This window comes from Oncorhynchus tshawytscha, linkage group LG11 (genome assembly GCF_018296145.1).
Source record: "Oncorhynchus tshawytscha isolate Ot180627B linkage group LG11, Otsh_v2.0, whole genome shotgun sequence".
NCBI lineage: Eukaryota > Metazoa > Chordata > Actinopteri > Salmoniformes > Salmonidae > Oncorhynchus > Oncorhynchus tshawytscha.
In genome coordinates this window covers 10062608-10081917 of record NC_056439.1, presented here as the reverse complement: position 1 = coordinate 10081917, position 19310 = coordinate 10062608, and the positions used below count along the sequence as shown (strand labels likewise).

General features: G+C 44.0%; 1 protein-coding gene across 3 annotated transcripts in view; it reads left to right on the top strand.

Annotated features, from left to right (window-relative positions):
* rnf24 (ring finger protein 24) overlaps positions 1-19310 on the top strand; it is a 62528-nt gene that overhangs the window by 15877 nt on the left and 27341 nt on the right. For all 3 annotated transcript variants that reach the window (XM_024436721.2, XM_024436720.2, XM_042329773.1), the window contains exon 2: positions 16505-16654. In XM_024436721.2, coding sequence (XP_024292489.1) covers positions 16512-16654 — 143 coding nt within the window. In that variant the 5' untranslated portion in view covers positions 16505-16511. The remainder of the gene's footprint in view (positions 1-16504; positions 16655-19310) is intronic.

The window sequence follows — 19310 nt, the reverse complement described above, 5'->3', positions numbered from 1 at the left end:
CTAGTTGGATCAGGTGTGCAAGCGGTGGAATCGATCAAATGTGTGAAACTGTCAAAGCACCCAAGGACGTGTTTAAGAAACACTACTTTAGCTAGAGAAACTGCCTTCCCTCAGTGGTGGTATTATTAAGGCTCTTGTTTCCCCGCAACCAAAACATGTCTAACTGGGACTTCACTGTTCAGTCTGTGATATAAGAAATGTACCGTATTTGTGTAGGCAAACCACTGTGTGAATATTGGAACTATTGCTCAGGTCCAGCTTTTGGGAATGGTCATATCCTTCAGTGTTGTCTGACTAGACTAAACTGTGATCAATAAAGCAGGCTAGTTTTATTGAAAAACAATTTGGCATTAACTGGGCTTTGGCTACTGCATGTGTTGGCATTAGCTAGGCTAGGCATTGTTTGGGTTAAGAAATGTTTTGGCCCATCTGTTTCCTCTTTAGATGATTTGTGAGGGTCCTGTGGATTGGTTGGTGGCACTCCAGAGTGCTTGTGTGAGCAAACAAGGCATGTCTCACTTCCTATGCAACACCTCTGTGGTTTTATGGTGCTTAGCCAAATACATTTGAATCGTTTCGGCATTCGTTTAGACTATATTGTTGAAACAAATCAGTTCAGTAACCCCATACTCACTAGATGCTCCCCATACTTTGGGGTGTCAGGTAGCCTAATGGTTAGAGCGTTGGGCCAGTAACCGAAAGGTTGCTAGATCGAATCCCCGAGCTGACAAGGTACAGATGTGTTGTTCTGCCCCTGAACAAGGCAGTTCAGAGATGAGAAGAAGTAGGAGCTAGGGAATTATCAGGCCCTTTTTGTAGGATATTTGAGGTACTTTTCTGTGACTGGATCGGATGACTTTTAGGTGCTTTCCTTTGAGGGCAGTGGTGTGCGAGCGGTAGATTCTGTCATTTATATGGTCAATAGTCCTGTCACTCTGACTGTCAGTTCAATTGGCTTTGTTTTGGCACTGTGTGAGGCAAGAGAAGTGTACATTGGATTTCTTTCCCCTGATTCAGTACAAACAAGGGAAATGTGAATAAAGGTCCGCGACCTCACGACGTGGACCTTTATTCACATTTCCCATGAACTCTGGAGTGACTTTGAGTGTGCGTTTTATTTGTAGGCATTTGTGTGTTCCAGCCCCACAGAGTAGCTGGCTGTAGATCGTGGACTCCCTACATATCTGTGCCCATTTCAGAGTTAATGTCTGGCTGTGCCCATTTCAGAGTTAATGTCTATCCGTCCGTCTGTCTGGCTGTCCGTGCCCATTTCAGAGTTAATGTCTGTCTGTCCAGTGAAAGACCTTCCCTGTCAATGCTGAGAGGCACAGGCTCTGGACCGGTTACTCAACTTCCTCGGCTTCTTCGACCTCCTGCAAGGATGTGTTTAGAGACATGGAGACATCCTGCTTTATAGACCTAAATAGAAACCCCAGTGATGAAAGAAGAAAAAGTATTTCAGAAAGCAGTCAGTGTCAGAATTGAAAAGGGATGAATTAGGACTCCCAATAGTGTATTTTCTTATTTTTCTTGCTCCATTCAATAGCGGGACAACATACAGCCATGAGTGACACCTGAAGCACGCCTTTGTGGACGATGTCGGTTGTTTACCGCGACGGGGTAGGGTTACCGGGACGACGGGGTGTACCCGGGACCATCTAGCTAAGCGTATCCTGATACTTTCCATTAGCAGGGGGTCGATGGTCGACAGGGGCCTGCGACACAACGAGGGGAGGAAGGGGTTCTGGGAGAGATTCTATAAATCGCCTTGGACAAGATCCCCAAGAGAGACGTTTTAAAATCCTCTCTTCCCTGCCCGTTCCCCAACCCTCCCCTCCTTACCCCAACCCACCCTACTTCAACAGCAGCTAGGCTACTTTGCTGCTACGTTGACATTTAGGCCTAGACCTGCACTCCCAGATCTTACATCAATTGGATCGAAGCCGTGTACTGTACGTCCTCTGTGTCAACACACGTGCGGTGAAAACGTAACTATTTAATCAACTTAACATCAAACATAAATCGAGCCTTACTGTAATAGACTCGATGTTGGGGAATGTAGTGGTAAGAAGTCCACCATTTTGAGATGACGGTCAGGGGCAGAGGACAGTTTGTCAGGGACTGAAATGGTCTATGTGATTCAAGTCCTCTAGTAGCAAATCAAATTTGATTTGTCACACGCCGAATACAGCAGGTGCAGGTGTACAGTGAAATGCTTACTTACAAGCCCTTAACCAACAATGCAGTTTTAAGAAAAATACCTTTTTTAAAAAAAAAGAAAAAGAAATCAAAGTAACAAATAATTAAAGAGCAGCGGTAAAATAGCGAGGCTATATACAGGGGCTCTGGTTAGTTGAGTTAATTGAGGTAATATGTACAAGTAGGTAGAGTTATTAAAGTGACTATGCATAGATAATAACGGAGTAGTAGCAGCAGCGTAGAAGGAGGCGGGGGTGCAAATAGTCTGGGTAGCCATTTGATTAGATGTTCTGGAGTCTCATGGCTTGGGGGTAGAAGCTGTTTAGAAGCCTCTTGGACCTAGACTTGGCGCTCCGGTACTGCTTGCCGTGTGGTAGCAGAGAGAACAGTCTATGACTAGGGTGGCTGGAGTCTTTGACAATTTTTAGGGCCTTCCTCTGACACCGCCTAGCCTGTTAATCAGTGTAAAAAAAACAGATAGGCTAAGCTTTTATGACCGCAAATCGTTTAATGGTCAGTCATTAAACTCTGAACAAAATCAAAACCAGTCGTAAAAACAAACTGCTCCTCCACACAAACACACACACACCTCCTAGTCTACTTCAGTCATGATAAGTTATAACAGTGAGTGATCATATCTGCCTGCCGTGGGCTTGGCACCCACCCAACAATGTTTACCCGGTGGGTGTTGCATAACGACACGTGGCTCTGCCAGCCTGGGCAGAAGTGGCGTTTGTCTCAGCAAGCCTGCTCTGGTGTGTTTGTGGGTGTCAGTGTGCGTGTGCGTACATATGATGATCTAATTAAACCAAACTTTATTTGTCACATGCGCCGAGTACAACAAGTGTAGCCCTTACCGTGAAATGCGTACTTACAAGCCCTTAACCAACAGTGCAGTTCAAGAAGAGTTACGAAACGTTTTACTTTAGTTTATTTGGTAAACATTAACACAATAACTTAACAATAACGATGCTATATACAGGGGGTACCGGTACCGAGTCCATGTGCAGGAGTACAGGTCAGAGGTCATTTGTACATGTAGGTAGGGGTGAAGTGACTGCATAGATAATAAACAGTGAGTAGCAGCAGTGTACAAAACAAATGGGGATGGGGGTGGGTCAATGTAATAGTCCGGTGGCCATTTGATTAATTGTTCAGCAGTCTTATGGCTTGGGTGTGGAAGCTGTTAAGGAGCCATTTGGTCCTAGACTTGGCGGTCCGGTACCGCTTGCCGTGCGGTAGCAGAGAATACAATCTATGACTTGGGTGACTGGAGTCGCTGACAATTTTATGGGCTTTCCTCTGACACCGCCTAATTTATATAGGTCCTGGATTTCAGGAAGCTTGGCCCCAGTGATGTACTGGGCCGTCCACACTACCCTCTGTAGCGCCTTACAATCAGATGCCGAGCAGTTGCCATACCAGGCGGTGATGCAACCGGTCAAGATGCTCTCGATGGTGAGCTGTAGAAATCTTTGAGAATCTGGGGACCCATGCCAAATCTTTTCAGTCTCCTGAGGGGGGAAAAGGGTTTTGTCGTGCCCTCTTCACGACTGTCTTGATGTGTTTGGACCATGATAGATTGTTGATGTGGACACCAAGGAACTTGAAACTCTCGACCCGCTCCACTACAGCCCCGTTGATGTTAATGGGGGGCCTGTCCGGCCTGCCTTTTCCTGTATTCCACAATCAGCTCCTTTGTCTTTCTCACATTGAGGGAGAGGTTGTTGTCCTGGCACCACACTGCCAGGTCTCTGACCTCCTCCCTATAGGCTGTCATCGTTGTCGGTGATCAGGCAAACTTAATGATGGTGTTTGAGTCGTGTTTGGCCACGCAGTTGTGGGTGAACAGGGAGTACAGGAGGGGACTAAGTACACATCGCTGAGGGGCCCCAGTGTTGAGGATCAGCATGGCAGACGTGTTGTTGCTTACCCTTACCACCTGGGGGCGGCCTGTCAGGAAGTCCAGAATCCAGTTGCAGAGGGAGGTGTTCAGTCCCAGGGTCCTTAGCTTAGTGATGAGCTTTGTGGGTGTCATGGTGTTGAACACTGAGCTGTAGTCAATGAGTAGCATTCTCACATAGGTGTTAATTTTGTCCAGGTGGGAAAGGGCAGTGTGGAGTGCGATTGAGATTGTGTCATCTGTGGATCTGTTGGGGCAGTATGCGAATTAGTGGGTCTAGGGTATCCGGTAGGATGCTGTTGATGTGATCCCATGACCAGCCTTTCAAAGCACTTCATGACTACTGACGTGAGTGCTATGGGGTGGTAATCATTTAGGCAGGTTAACTTTTATTCCTTGGGCACAGGGACTATTGTGGTCTGCTTGAAACATGTAGGTATTACAGACTCAGAGAGAGGTTGAAAATGTCAGTGAAGACACTTGCCAGTTGATCCTCGGATGCTTTGAGTACACGTCCTGTTTAAAGGTCTTGCTGACATCGGCTACCGAGAGCGTGATCACACAGTCATCCAGAACAGCTGGTGCTCTCGTGCAAGCTTCAGTGTTGCTTGCCTCGAAGCGAGCATGAAAGGCATTTAGCTCATCTGGTATGCTCACGTCACTGGGCAGCTCGCGTCTGGGTTTCCCTTTGTAGTCCGTAATAGTTTTCAAACCCTGCCACATCCGACGAGCGTCAGGGCCGGTGTAGTAGGATTCAATCATAATCCTGTATTGACGCTTTGCTTGTTTGATGGTTTGTCTGAGGGCATAGCGGGATTTCTTGTAGGCATCTGGATTAGTGTCCCGCTCCTTGAAAGCGGCAGCTCTAACCTTTAGCTCGATGCGGATGTTGCCTGTAATCCATGGCTTCTGGTTGGGATATGTATGTACGGTCACTGTGGGGACGATGTCGTCAATGCACTTATTGATGAAGCCGATGACCAAAGTGCTATACTCTTCATTGCCATTGAATGAATCCCAGAACATATTCCAGTCTGTGCTAGCAAAAGTCCTGTAGCGTAGCATCTGCGTCATCTGACCACTTCCACATTGAGTGAGTCACTGGTACTTCCTGCTTTAGTTTTTGCTTGTAAGCAGAAATCAGGAGGATATAATTATGGTCAGTTTTGCCAAATAGAGGGTGGGGGAGAGCTTTGTATGCATCTCTGTGTGGAGTAAAGGGGGTCTAGAGTTTTCTTTCCTCTGGTTGCACATGTGACATGCTGGTAAAAATTTGGTTAAACTGATTTAAGTTTGCCTGCATTAAAGTCCCTGGCCACTGGGAGGGCCACTTTTGGGTGAGCGTTTTCTTGTTTGCTTATGGCCTTTATAGAGTTGGGTTGAGTGAGGTCTTAGTGCCAGCATCGGTCTGTGGTGGTAAATAGATGGATACGAGTAATATAGATGAGAACTCTCTTGGTAGATAGTGTGGTCGACAGCTTCTCATAAGGTACTCTACCTCAGGCAAGCAATACCTTGAGACTTCTCTTAATATTGGACGTCGCGCACCAGCTGCTATTGACAAAAAGACACACACCCCCACCCCTCGTCTTACCAGACGTAGCCTTTCTGTTCTGCCGGTGCATTGAAAATCCTGTTGGTAGGATAATTGTAATCGTAGGTCATCAATTTTATTTTCCAGTGATTGCATGTTAGAAGCCTAATCTGCGTCCTCTTTTCCTGTCTTCACGCAAATGACGGGGATCTGGGCCTGTTCCCGGGAGAGCAGTATATCTTTCTCGACTCGTTAAAGGAAAAAGCTTCTTCTAGTTCGTGGTGATTAATCCCAGTTCTGATGTCTAGAAGTTATTTTAAGAGACTGTAGCAGTAACATTATGTACAAAATAAGTTAACGTTACAAACAACGCAAAAGAACGAACAAAATAGCATAATTGGTTACGGGCATGTAAAACTTCAACCGTCCTTTTCGGGCCGTCTTAACATTGTTTGGAGGGAGAGACTGCCGGATCCAGCTAGAGCCACCACAGAACTAGCCAATGCAGAAAGAAAGGCAGTTAGGCTTTTTGTTTGTTTCTGGATCAAGTCAGAGTGACTTGTCCTCAGACTGTGGCATATTTTGGAGGTTAAGCTAGTATCTATGAAACTGAAATTAAATGTGCCCTGTTACAGAAATAGAATGTCTTCTTTGTCCAAAGAATTTGGCAAAAGCAGCAGCTACTCTTCCTGTGGTCCACACACAACATGGCATAGTACAGAACCATTTAATAGACAAGAACATCTCAAGGACAGAACAACATTATTTTTTAAGCGGCACACACGGCCTACATATCAATAAATATACACTATGTAAGTCGAGAGGCGCTGTGCCAAGAGGTGTTCCTTATATTTTTTTTGTTTGGGCCATTCATTGCACCCAGTCCAAGAACTAGACTACTAAAGCAGTTTGGGGCGTTGGAGATGGTAGAAGATTGTGAAAAAAATACCATGTTGTTTAGGTTCCTCCCTTTGTGGAGTAGATCCTCCCAGCTCCTCCTGAGCAATTCTGAGAATTTCTGCAATGCAGAGATCTTAGACCTGCCAGCCAGGCTCCCTGACCCCCTCCGGCATCCTACATTAAGCTGTGAAAGAGTTAGCCCCCCCTTAACTATGGAGCAACAGGCACAGGTCTCAGACCTGTCTGCTAGGCTGCCCTGTGGAAGTACTGCTGTTGTAGGCCTGCTCACAGATCTCAGAACTGTCAACCTGCCTCCTTAGGCATCCTTCATTAGTAGTACAATAGTAATGCCTCCCTCAGCTTTGGATCAAGAAGCTGTTTAGATAAACCAGAATAGGGAGTCGTCGAATGAGGTCATATTGAGGTAAAAATTAGCCTGTAAGTGTAGATGTAGATCTATAATCAGCTTACCAGTTATACTAACCTAACCTCTCAGTTATACTAACCTAACCTCTGAGGGTTAGATGTAAAAAAATAGACTGTGGATCTGCACTTGAGGGCAGATGCATGGAAAACTGTCAGAGGAGACTGTCAGAGGAGACTGTCAGAGGAGACTGTCAGAGGAGACTGTCAGAGGAGACTGTCAGAGGAGACTGTCAGAGGAGACTGTCAGAGGAGACTGTCAGAGGAGACTGTCAGAGGAGACTGTCAGAGTGAGAGGACTGCAGGTTAGGTGAAACACTGCACTTAGCCTACTTCAGAATATCACAGACAGCTGGTGGGTCCTTAGAGCCTTCTGGGAGGGAAGGGTTAATTCTATACACACCCCGCATGCACTACATACATACATACTTTTGTGTATATATAGTGTACAGTATGTGGACACCCCTTCAAATTTGTGGATTCGGCTATTTCAGCCACACCTGTTAACAGGTGTACAACATCGAGCACACTGCCATGCAATCTCCATAGACAAACATTGGCAGTAGAATTGCCTTACTGAAGAGGTCAGTGACTTTCAACGTGGCACCATAATAGGATACCATAATAGGATATACCTTTCCAACAAGTCAGTTCAAATTTCTGCCCTGCTAGACCTGCCCCAGTCAACTGTAAGTGCTGTTATTGTGAAATGGAAACGTCTAGGAGCAACAACGGCTCAGCTGCAAAGTGTCAGGCCACATACGCTCACAGAATGGGACCGCCGTGTGCTGAAGCGCTTAGAGCATAAAAATCGTCTGTCCTCGGTTGCAACACACACCACCGAGTTTCAAACTGCCTCTGGAAGCAACGCCAGCACAATAACTGTTCGCCGGGAGCTTCATGAAATTGTTTTCCATGGCCGTGCAGCCACACACAAGCCTAATATCAGATGGACTGCCATTGGAGCAGTCCATCTGGCAGTCCGACAGACGAATCTGGTTTGGCGGATGCTAGGAGAACGCCACCTGGCCAAATACATCGTCCAACTGTAAAGTTTAGTGGAGGAATAATGGTCTGGGGCTGTTTTTCATGGTTCGGGCTAGGCCCCTTAGTTCCAGTGAAGGAATATTTTAACGCTACAGCATTCTAGATGATTCTGTGCTTCCAACTTTGTTGGGGAAGGCCCAACAGTTTGGGGAAGACCCTTTTTCTGTTTCAGCATGTAACGAAGCGAGGTCCATACAGAAATGGTTTGTCAAGATCGGTGTGGAAGAACTTGACTGGCCTGCACAGAGCCCTGACCTCAACCCCATAAATTTGAACGCCGACTGCGGGCCTAATCGCCCAGCATCAGTGCTGCCCTCACTAATGCTATTGTGGCTGAATGGAAGCACGTCCCCAACTTATAGTGGAAAGCCTTCCCAGAAGAGTGGAGGCTGTAATAGTAGCAAAGGGGTGGACAAACTCCATATTAATCCCCGTGATTTTGTAATGAGATGTTTGACGAGCATTCTTTTGGTCGTGTAGTGTACAAACATACAGTGCAATCGGAAAGAATTCAGACCCCTTGACTTTTTCCACATTTTTGTTACGTTACAGCCTTACTCTAGAATATATATATTTTTTATTCTCTCAATCTACACAAAATACCCCATAATTAGAAAGCAAAAAAGTTGTTTTTTGCACATGTATGAAAAAACAAAGAAGGAAATATAATATTTGCATAGGTATTCAGACCCTTCACTCAATACTTTGTTGAAGCGCTTTGGCAGAGATTACAGCCTCAAGTCTTCTTGGGTATGACGCTACAAACTTGGTAAACCTGTATTTGGGGAGTTTCTCCCATTCTTCTCTGCAGATCCTCTCAAACTGTGAGGTTGCATGGGGAGCATAGTTATTTTCAGGTCTCTCCAGAGATGCTCGGTCGGGTTCAAGTCCAGGCTCTGTCTGGGCCACTCAAGAACATTCAGAGACTAGTCCCGAAGCCACTCCTGCATTGTCCTGGCTGTGTGCTTATGGTCATTGTCCTGTTGGAAGGTGAACCTTCGCCCCAGTCTGAGGTCCTGAGCACTCTGGAGAAGGTTTTCATCAAGATTCTCTCTGTATTTTGCTTTGTTCAGCTTTCTCTCGATCCTGACTAGTCTCCCAGTCCCTGCCACTGAAAAACATCCCCACAGCATGATGCTGCCACCACCATGCTTCACAGTAGGGATGGTGCCAGGTTTCCTCCAGACGTGACGCTTGGCATTCAGGCCAAATAGTTCAATCTGGTCTCATCAGACCAGATTATCTTGTTTCTCATGGTCTGTGAGTCCTTTAGTTGCCTTTTTGGCAAATTCCAAGTGGTCTATCATGTGATTTTCCTGATTTGCTTCCATCTAGCCACTCTACCATAAAGGCCTGATTGGTGGAGTGTTGCAGAGATGGTTGTCCTTCTGGATGGTTCTCCCATCTCCACAGAGGAACTCTGGAGCTCTGTCAGAGTGACCATCAGGTTCTTGGTCACCTGCCTGACCAAGGCCCTTAAAGGGAACTTCTTCCCTTTAATAATGGTGGAGGCCACTGTGTTCTTGGGGACCATCAATGCTGCAGAGATATTTTAGTATCCTTCCCTAGATCTGTCCCTCAACACAATCCTGTCTCGGAGCTCTACGGACAATTCCTTCGACCTCATGGCTTGGTTTTTGCTCTGACATGCACTGTCAACTGTGGGACCTTATATAGACAGGTGTGTGCCTTTCCAAATCACGTCCAGTCATTTGAATTTACCACAGGTGGAGTCCAAGTTGTAGAAACTTCAAGGATGATCAATGGAAACGTGATGCACCTGAGCTCAATTTTGAGACTCATAGCAAAGGGTCTGAATACTTATGTAACTAACTTGTCTTTTTTTTCAGTATTTTTTTTAATACATTTGCAGAAATGTCTAAACCTGTTTTCACTTTGTCATTATGGGCTATTGTGTGTAGATCTATGATGAACATTTTTAATTTAATACATTTTAGAATAAGGCTGTAACATAACAAGATGCGGATTAAAAGTCCAGGGGTAAAGCACTGTATTTGCACACACACACTTAACCATACATATACACATGCATAATCTAGGTCTTCTACATGCCCTTGAACTGTAATTCTCCCCTTAACACTTACATTGGACTGTATACATGGAATGGAGTGTCTTAACCAGGGCCTAAAACGAACACCCGCCAGGTCAGGGCTCCACAGTGCGAGCATTTCACTTGCATTTGTGAATATAAATAGTGCAGCTGCAGTAGCTGTTTTCAAAGTATTTCTGCCGTTTTTTGTTTCATAGCTGGTAAATGAATTTCACAAGTCCAAGAACTACGAATCCTATCCCACATTGCGCTGCTGAGTGAATGATATACTTTTTTAAAAATGGGTCTAATTTGAAACTAAAGTCTACTGAAGTGATACTTTGTTCTTTTCTTGGCTATTTACATTGTTTGTTCACAAACTAGGTTGTTTTTCAATGTTTGAGTTTCAACTGTTAGGGAAGAGAAGACAATGCGGTTACTAGTCAGACTTAATCTCAAGGCACAATCATGTTCTTGAGTCGCATTTCCACGTTAACCTCCCGGCTCGTGAACATTTTTGTCTCATCTGTGATCTTTTAGTAAAAAATGAAATTAGACAATATACCACGTTACTTCTTACTAGTAATACATTTGTTTTAGAAACATTTGTTTTAGAAACATGCATGTTCATCTTTTTTTGTGTTTTGTTGGTGTAAATTTAGGGATAATTGTTTTTTTTTTCTGGTAAAAAATCTGAGTGGCTGGTAGATGTATTTTTTAAAATCTACCTGCCACAGTGGATGGTGGACCAGAAAGTAGAGTTTAGGGCCTGGTGTGAACATATGGGTTTCATGTTACCCCCAGAGTTTGTGTGTTTTGCCTCTGGAATGTGTATGTCAAAGGGCCATGTGGACCCAGTGTGTTTGGGAGCCCCACTAAGTGGCGATAATCGGGCTTTCCAGTCGTGGCCTTGCATACTGCATACTGGCAGAGCAGGGGGCAGATTCGAGCCCAACTGAGAGGGCAGCAGTGTTTATGACCACGTACCAGCCTAGCGGCTAAGCTAGGGAGACTGAGGGTGTTAAATTGTGATGGTGTTATTACTACCGTTCATGGTGTGTGTGTGGCAAGGGGAAAAGGAACAAAGGCTGAGCTTCCTCATCTTCCCAGCGCTGCCGTTCTCAGAGTTATAGATTTAAAGATTGGGTTCCGCTCAACACTATGAAGGCACCACACGGGTGAGTGTGTGGGTTAATGAGTGTGTCTTCTGGAAGTAGACAGTGTGAGTGGAAGGCAGGGTTTATGATTTATTTTCTCTGTTGACTTGGCTGTATAGGGAGGAGTAACTGTAAACTGTGTGTTAGGGTTGGGCGGTATACAGATTTCCTACCTTCTTACCGTGCCTGTGCCATCCCAGGATATGCGTTATTACCAGTAGTGCTCACAAGGGGCGCTGTTCTTTTCCACATGTAAAAAAAAAAAAAAAAAAAAAAATCCCATAAATGTTATTTACCAGAATGCTAACAAAATGCTAACAAGTACTAAGGAATCCCCATAGTGGATGCTAGGTAAACGCTAACTAACGCATGCAAACATTTTCTACTAAGACAGTTTGCAGCACGCACAAAACAAACATTTGACCTCAGGGTTCTTAATCTAGGAGGGGATAGTCTCTGCTGCTGTCACCAAGAAGCTTGATCTTGCTAGCTAACATTAGCCAGTTGGTAAAAGACAGCTGGAGTGAGTTGATTTGGCACATCTTAGATAGTTAACTTAATAGTTATAAAATATATTGCTGTCAAACATACAAGTGTAACTTGTTCTTCTCACTTAAGTTGCGCTGTAGGAGTGACTCCCCCCAAGAAACTCCCGTTTTGATCGTCTTTGTAAACATACACACTTGACGGGCTCAAACAGCTGTTTTGGGAAACTAGTATCGGTAAGCTTCATAATGAAAAATGATCTAACAGGCGAACGGATGAACACGATCTGCTTTGTCTATTTTCTAGTTCACAACTTGACTGCAGATATTTATTTGAAGTGTACAAGTATTTAAAAAAATATATTTTAAAAAAACGTGTTGGAAAATCCATACCGAGGATTTTTCTCAACTCACGGGATACGGTATAAATGGTATACCGCCCAACTTTTGTGTGTCTTTTGTTGGTCTCTTTTCATCTTTTCATTCTTAGGCATGTCCAGTCATGTCCCTCTGTGGAGAATGGGAATTTTCAGTTGTAAACCACACAAACACATACTCACTCAGGAATTGTATTCTCTTCATTTTCTTCAATAGTAGTAGGGTGTGTGTGTGTGTGTGTGTAGACACATTTTAACATACTTGTTAGTACCAAAATTCCACACAAGAATAGTAAACCAAGTAAAACTGGGAAGACATTCTACCGGGCCTCACTATTTTAGGGTTCGTCGTTAAGTTTAGGGTTAGGGAAAATAGGATTTTGAATGGGAATCAATTGTTGGACCCCAAAAGGTGTGTGCTTGTGTATGTAAAAATATGTCTATGGTGTATGTAAGCACCTGAGCTGAGACTGGGCTTCTACCACTACACTATCAAATTAGAGCAACAATGTATGTTAAAAAAACAAGGGTGTCCACATATAGTGTAGAAATGTGAGTTACAGATCTGTCATTCGCATGAAATGCAAGTCTAAGAATCGGTATGTGCGCTATTTCTATGTTTCCTGTAATTTTTTGCGTGTTTTACTTTTTTGATTTTGTACGCTAGCTTTAAACAACTGAAAATGCTATATTTTTGGTTACTGAAAAGATAATTCACAGCGATTTAGATTGTACAATGATTCTCTACACCCCTCAAACTCTTAGGGACCAAGTGACGCAGCGGTCTAAGGCACTGCATCGAAGTGCGAGAGGCGTCACTACAGACCCGGGTTCGATCCCGGGCTGTATCACAACCGATCGTGATCGGGAGCCCCATAGGGCTGTCAGAGACGTGTGTGTGTGTGTGTGTGTGTGTGTGTGTGTGTGTATAGGTGGCAGGGAAGTCAGGCGCAGGAGAGTCAAACGGAGTGTAAAATGGAGTCTTTTATAAATGTCCAAGAAACATGCTCCATAACACTAATAAGAAAAATGAATATAAACAAATATGAGAACGAAGACCCGTCGCGCACCTATACAAATAAACACTACACTGACAAACAATCTCTGACAAAGACATGAGGGGCAACAGAGGGTTAAATACACAACAGGTAATGGATGGGATTGAAAACGGGTGTGTGGGAAGACAAGACGAAACCAATGGAAAATGAAAAAATGGATCGATGATGGCTAGAAGACCGGTGACATCGACCGCCGAGCACCGCCCGAACAAGGAGAGGCAACGACTTCGGCAGAAGTCACGACAAGGGCGGCGAACCATTGGCCCAGCGTTGTCCGGGTTTAGGGGAGGGTTTGGCCGGTGTAGGCCTTCATTGTAGATAAGAATTTGTTGTTTAACTGACTTGCCTAGTTAAATAAAAAAGGGGAAAAAACTCTGGACCTCAAAGCCAGTCCCACTGCATTTTTTCATTGTTCCCCTCTAATCAGGGCCTAATTTAGACCTGGGACACCAGGTGGGTGCAATTAGTGGTGGTTTTGACCAATTTTACAGCATGAGCTTATCATCATTGTCCCGCTGCGAGATGCAGTGCTGTTCTGAAATTAACAACTTTACCCTACCCTTTATAAATCACCATATATACTGATTGTTTAAAGCAAAATTACCAAACTATTGCTAATGATGATCTTGAACAATAAAATCTAATGTAAGCCCCGATCAGCAGATCTAGCCAGATGCGAGTTGTCTCCGGTAGCTTAATTTTATCTTAATTTTATTCAGGTAAAATACCATTTTCAACAGTGCATTTGTTAATTAACAATAACCTAGAAAATTACATTGGTTGTCATTTTACTAATAAAGCCTGATATTGCGCTAGCCATTTTACAAGTATTCGAATGCTGAAGATGCCGCACAGATGTACAAGATCAGGAATAGGCCTGGGTTGCTTGGCCGGCAAAAGGACTTTTAGATCAATGACCGTCAACGGAGTTACATGTTAGTTCAACACTGAAGGAGAGGAAATGGACACATGTTCTCACAAAATATGCTACTGTAGGTTTTTTCGGAAGGTGAAAAGAATATGAGCAACAACAAAAAAATGTGAACTGGCGATTCGTAACATTTTAATCGATTTTCTGACCGATGCATGCCACATTTGGATCGATCTGGACTCTCATGGATCGATGCACGTGTATCTTAATCATTTGAACCGGGGACCAATGTGTAATTGTTACATCCCTTATAGGCCTACATGTTTTGTTTTTTGTGTCTAGTTTTCTGAGCGTTCTGTCAAGGACGTTATGTAGATGGGTAAAGTAGGCTATATGTTCAGTGGGGCAAAAAACTATTTAGTCAGCCACCAATTGTGCAAGTTCTCCCACTTAAAAAGAAGAGGCCTGTATTTTCATCATAGGTACACTTCTACTATGACAGACAAAATGAGAAAAAAAATCCAGAAAATCACATTGTAGAATTTTTAATGAATTTATTTGCAAATTATGGTGGAAAATAAGTATTTGGTCAATAACAAAAGTTTATCTTAATACTTTGTTATATGCCCTTTGTTGGCAATGACAGAGGTCAAATGTTTTCTGTATGTCTTCACAAGGTTTTCACACACTGTCTCTGGTATTTTGGCCCATTCCTCCATGCAGATCTCCTCTAGAGCAGTGATGTTTTGGGGCTGTTGCTGGGCAACACAGACTTTCAACTCCCTCCAAAGATTTTCTATGGGGTTGAGATCTAGAGACTGGCTAGGCCACTCCAGGACCTTGAAATGCTTCTTACGAAGCCACTCCTTCGTTGCCCGGGCGGTGTGTTTGGGATCATTGTCATGCTGAAAGACCCAGCCACGTTTCATCTTCAAAGCCCTTGCTGATGGAAGGAGGTTTTCACTCAAAATCTCACGATACATGGCCCCATTCTTTCCTTTACACGGATCAGTCGTCCTGGTCCCTTTGCAGAATAATAGCCCCAAAGCATGATGTTTCCACCCCCATGCTTCACAGTAGGTATGGTGTTCTTTGGATGCAACTCAGCATTCTTTGTCCTCCAAACACAACGAGTTGAGTTTTTACCAAAACGTTATATTTTGGTTTCATCTGACCATATGACATTCTCCCAATCTTCTTCTGGATCATCCAAATGCTCTCTAGCAAACCTCAGACGGGCCTGGACATGTACTGGCTTTAAGCAGGGGGACACGTCTGGCACTGCAGGATTTGAGTCCCTGGCGGCGTAGTGTGTTACTGATGGTAGGCTTTGTTACTTTGGTCCCAGCTCTCTGCAGGTCATTCACTAGGTCCCCCCGTGTGGTTCTGGGATTTTTGCTCACCGTCCTTGTGATCATTTTGACCCCACGGGTTGAGATCTTGTGTGGAGCCCCAGATCGAGGGAGATTATCAGTGGTCTTGTATGTCTTCCATTTCCTAATAATTGCTCCCACAGTTGATTTCTTCAAACCAAGCCGCTTACCTATTGCAGATTCAGTCTTCCCAGCCTGGTGCAGGTCTACAATTTTGTTTCTGGTGTCCTTTGACAGCTCTTTGGTCTTGGCCATAGTGGAGTTTGGAGTGTGACTGTTTGAGGTTGTGGACAGGTGTCTTTTATACTGATAACAAGTTCAAACAGGTGCCATTAATACAGGTAACGAGTGGAGGACAGAGGAGCCTCTTAAAGAAGAAGTTACAGGTCTGTGAGAGCCAGAAATCTTGCTTGTTTGTAGGTGACCAAATACTTATTTTCCACCATAGTTTTCTCATTTTGTCTGTCATAGTTGAAGTGTACCTATGATAAAAATTACAGGCCTCATCTTTTTAAGTGGGAGAACTTGCACAATGGGTGGCTGACTAAATACTTTTTTGCCCCACTATATGTCAAATCTATGTAAACAAATAAGTACATAAACAAAGGGAAACCTGCTGGTGAATCCCAGAGGTAGCTTAAAGCTACAATAACAGTCTAGGCCTATATTCCATAGTCTAGAGCCGTAGGAACAGACACAAGAGGTAGACACAGGTTTTCATGGGTTACCAATGTTCCCAAGCCACTGTGTGGGTAGCTGGCAATACAAGGCTCACAATGCTCAAACTATATTATTGGACAGATTTGCTCACTGACTTAACCCCAATTTAGGCTAATATGTTACCATTGGCTGTTATGCAGACACCCCGTAAGAGTCAGACTGAATCAAGTGTGTTGCATGTGACATTACGCAACTAACAAATTGATATGATCGTGGTGGCCTATTGTCGTCAATTCACCCTACCGATTGTCATTGTGTGGCAGGCTGGAAGCCCTATCAAAGCTTCCTGCTGGCTATGAGAAATTGTCCAGCACACACTCAGCCCTATAGTCACATACAGTCCTACGGTCAATCTGTCAATCTTATCACTTCATCACACCACCTAATCCGTCTCTCTCTCGTTGCAGGATATCCATGAGCTCCGATTTCCAGCACTACAGTTTCAGGATGCCTAATATTGGGTTCCAGAACCTTCCCCTCAACATCTACATTGTGGTGTTTGGGACCGCCATCTTTGTCTTCATCCTCAGCCTTCTCTTCTGCTGCTACTTGATAAGGTATGATCGACACTGCTATGTCCTAGTTGATGTAGGCTAGTTCCTAGTTTCAATAGTCTCCTTTGGAAATCTTGATTTGTGTTTAGGTTTCCTTGCCACCAGTGCCAGACAGTGTAGATTCTTACAGTGTGGCGTTATTACATTTGTTTGTGACCCCATATTTGACCCCATTCATTTTGTTGTTTTTGATTGAAATCAACACTACTTTTTTGTTGTTGACATCAACAAAGCCTCACTTCAACGTTTAGAGAAGCCATTTTTTTTGTGCTAGCACACTGAAGTGTTCGTGCAATAAACCACAGATTCTTCAAAGCTGATTGACATAGGCTAAATCCATTGCCTCGAATGACTTGGCGCATATCCAATTATGAGACAGCAGTGTTTTTAATCTCAACCCCAGTGGTCAAGTAAATTACTTTGTTTATCCCATATGAGATGCAGCATTTTCACTGTAACCACATTGGTTATTGATATTTTCATACCACTGAGTTAGATGTTAAATACGTCCAGACTGCGAGTGAATTCACAGTCCTACACTAAAAAGGCATTGCTCGGGTGTCATTACTCTGCCAATACTTTGGCACCTGTCTTATGTTGGATTCCATTCGAGCGTCGTACTCGAGGACCCCCCCCTGTTTCGCCTCCCAGGATGGTATGTCCCACCATGTGATGGTCTTCTCTATTTACAGAAACACTGTGCGTCCCAAATGGCACCCTATTCCCTACATAGTGCAATACTTTTGTCCAGAGCCACATAGGGGCTGCCTATGAACATGGTTCAGGCCTTCTCCCAAACACGAGTAGCCTAGCCGTGCTGTTTTACAAGAACTCGGTGTACTAGAGGGATTATTTGTGTCCTTCAGTCCAAGCAGCGCACATTTCTCTCTCTGCTGTAATTTGTGGAACTAAGGGGGACAACATATTTCCCCTATCAAAGAGGGTGATGCTTTTAATACTGCTTTAAGCCAGTATGACGAGAACAGAAGGATAAACAGCATGAGAGAGGAGAGGAACACAGACAGCTGGTACAGCTCGGGAGAGAAGGAAACTTCTTTCATCCTTCTCTCCACCATGTCAGTGACAATATGTCCCAAATGGCACCCGATTCCCTATATAGGACACTACTTTTGACCTAAGCCCTATTGGCACGGGTCAAAAATAGTGCACTATATAGGGGATTGGGAGTAATTTGGGAAGCAGCCACAGGCTGTTCACCATTCACACTAGTTTACTTTGAAGACCTGCTTTGAGCACGGGTAGAAACACAGAGTTAGCCGAAACAAAGAACATTTAGGCTACTTTAAAACGAGCAAAGGCGCTCATGTTGTAGGACTTGCCAAACTGTGTTGCCAAGCCTGCTATCATCAGATGTGATGATGAGACTAGAATGTGTGCATTTTCAGGCTCCTAGCATGCAACACTCAGCAGGGGGACCCGGCAATCCGGTAGTTCATCAGCTGCATATAAAAAAAATGACTTGTATTGTGTCCGCAGCAAATACGGCTGGATTTGTATCTGAAGTGTAAGCGCTGTTACCCAATGTGTTCAGGCAACAGGGTTTTGAACTCAAACTATGACCTAGCCTAACCTTTGCGGCTCCGAGCAAAGCTTCCAAGGCGATATGTAATGCACTAATGAACTGCAGCAGTGTTTTTGAAGTAGTTGAGTGCACAGATGGACAGAAAAGCGGCAGGTCTGTCTTGCGCTTAATGAATGCCTTAAGTAACTGAAGCGAGGCTCGTGTTAGTCCAATTATTAGCCAAGCGGTCAAATTATTTCAGTCTGCTACGGTCTTTTAACAAACCAAAATCCACTTTAGTTTGTTAAAAGCTCAGTAAATGCATGTTATCCAAGACGGGTCAATCTTATTTGCTGTCATTAGGCCTAAACAACTCCTTTCTTGGTGGTCTGGATTTAATGAAACTGTATGGCATATTGGGTCTAAATTAAATTCCTTTGGTGTGTTATCATGTTCTTTTCAAATTAACCCTTTTTCATAAAGGCTTATAAAAAAAAAAGATTCAACAGCACAGTTTGGAGAAGGTATCGCTGACTTGATCATCTGAACTGGAGAAAAAAGAAATCCCACCAGAAAAATGATATCCGGGCCTGTTCTCCCCTGCTGACACATTTATTCAAAGCTGCTTAGCTGCATAATCACGACCACAACTCCCAACCTTGAAGAGGCTTGTGTCGTGCCTCTCATGTTAAGTCCTTAGGCATGCTCTCTCCTCTTAGATGGAAATCCAAGGGCATCTGTATAGATGTTGGTATAAATCCAGCACTGTTTATGCATGCTTCCAATTGTCATCTTATTCACTATATCATGCATTACTTTTGACCAGGGCCTATAGGGCTCTGAGTGGTTTTAACCAGCGCTCGACATGGCTGAACCTTGAACCAACTAAATTAGTATTATCTTCTTAAAGAATGGCCACTTCCCTTCAGCACATTTGAAGTCCCAGACCTGGCTTGGAGATTTTTTTTTTTACTGGAGATCTTATTGGTCCTCCACTCTAGCCCCTCTGGTCTAATCAAGGTGGTCATTGGCCAATAATGTTGGAACTCTGTAGCATTTCTTACCTAAAGCAGCGAGAAGCAGCGTGTCTCAACCCAAATTCACCCTGCCCTGTACCTAAACCAGTGGGGGGGAGAT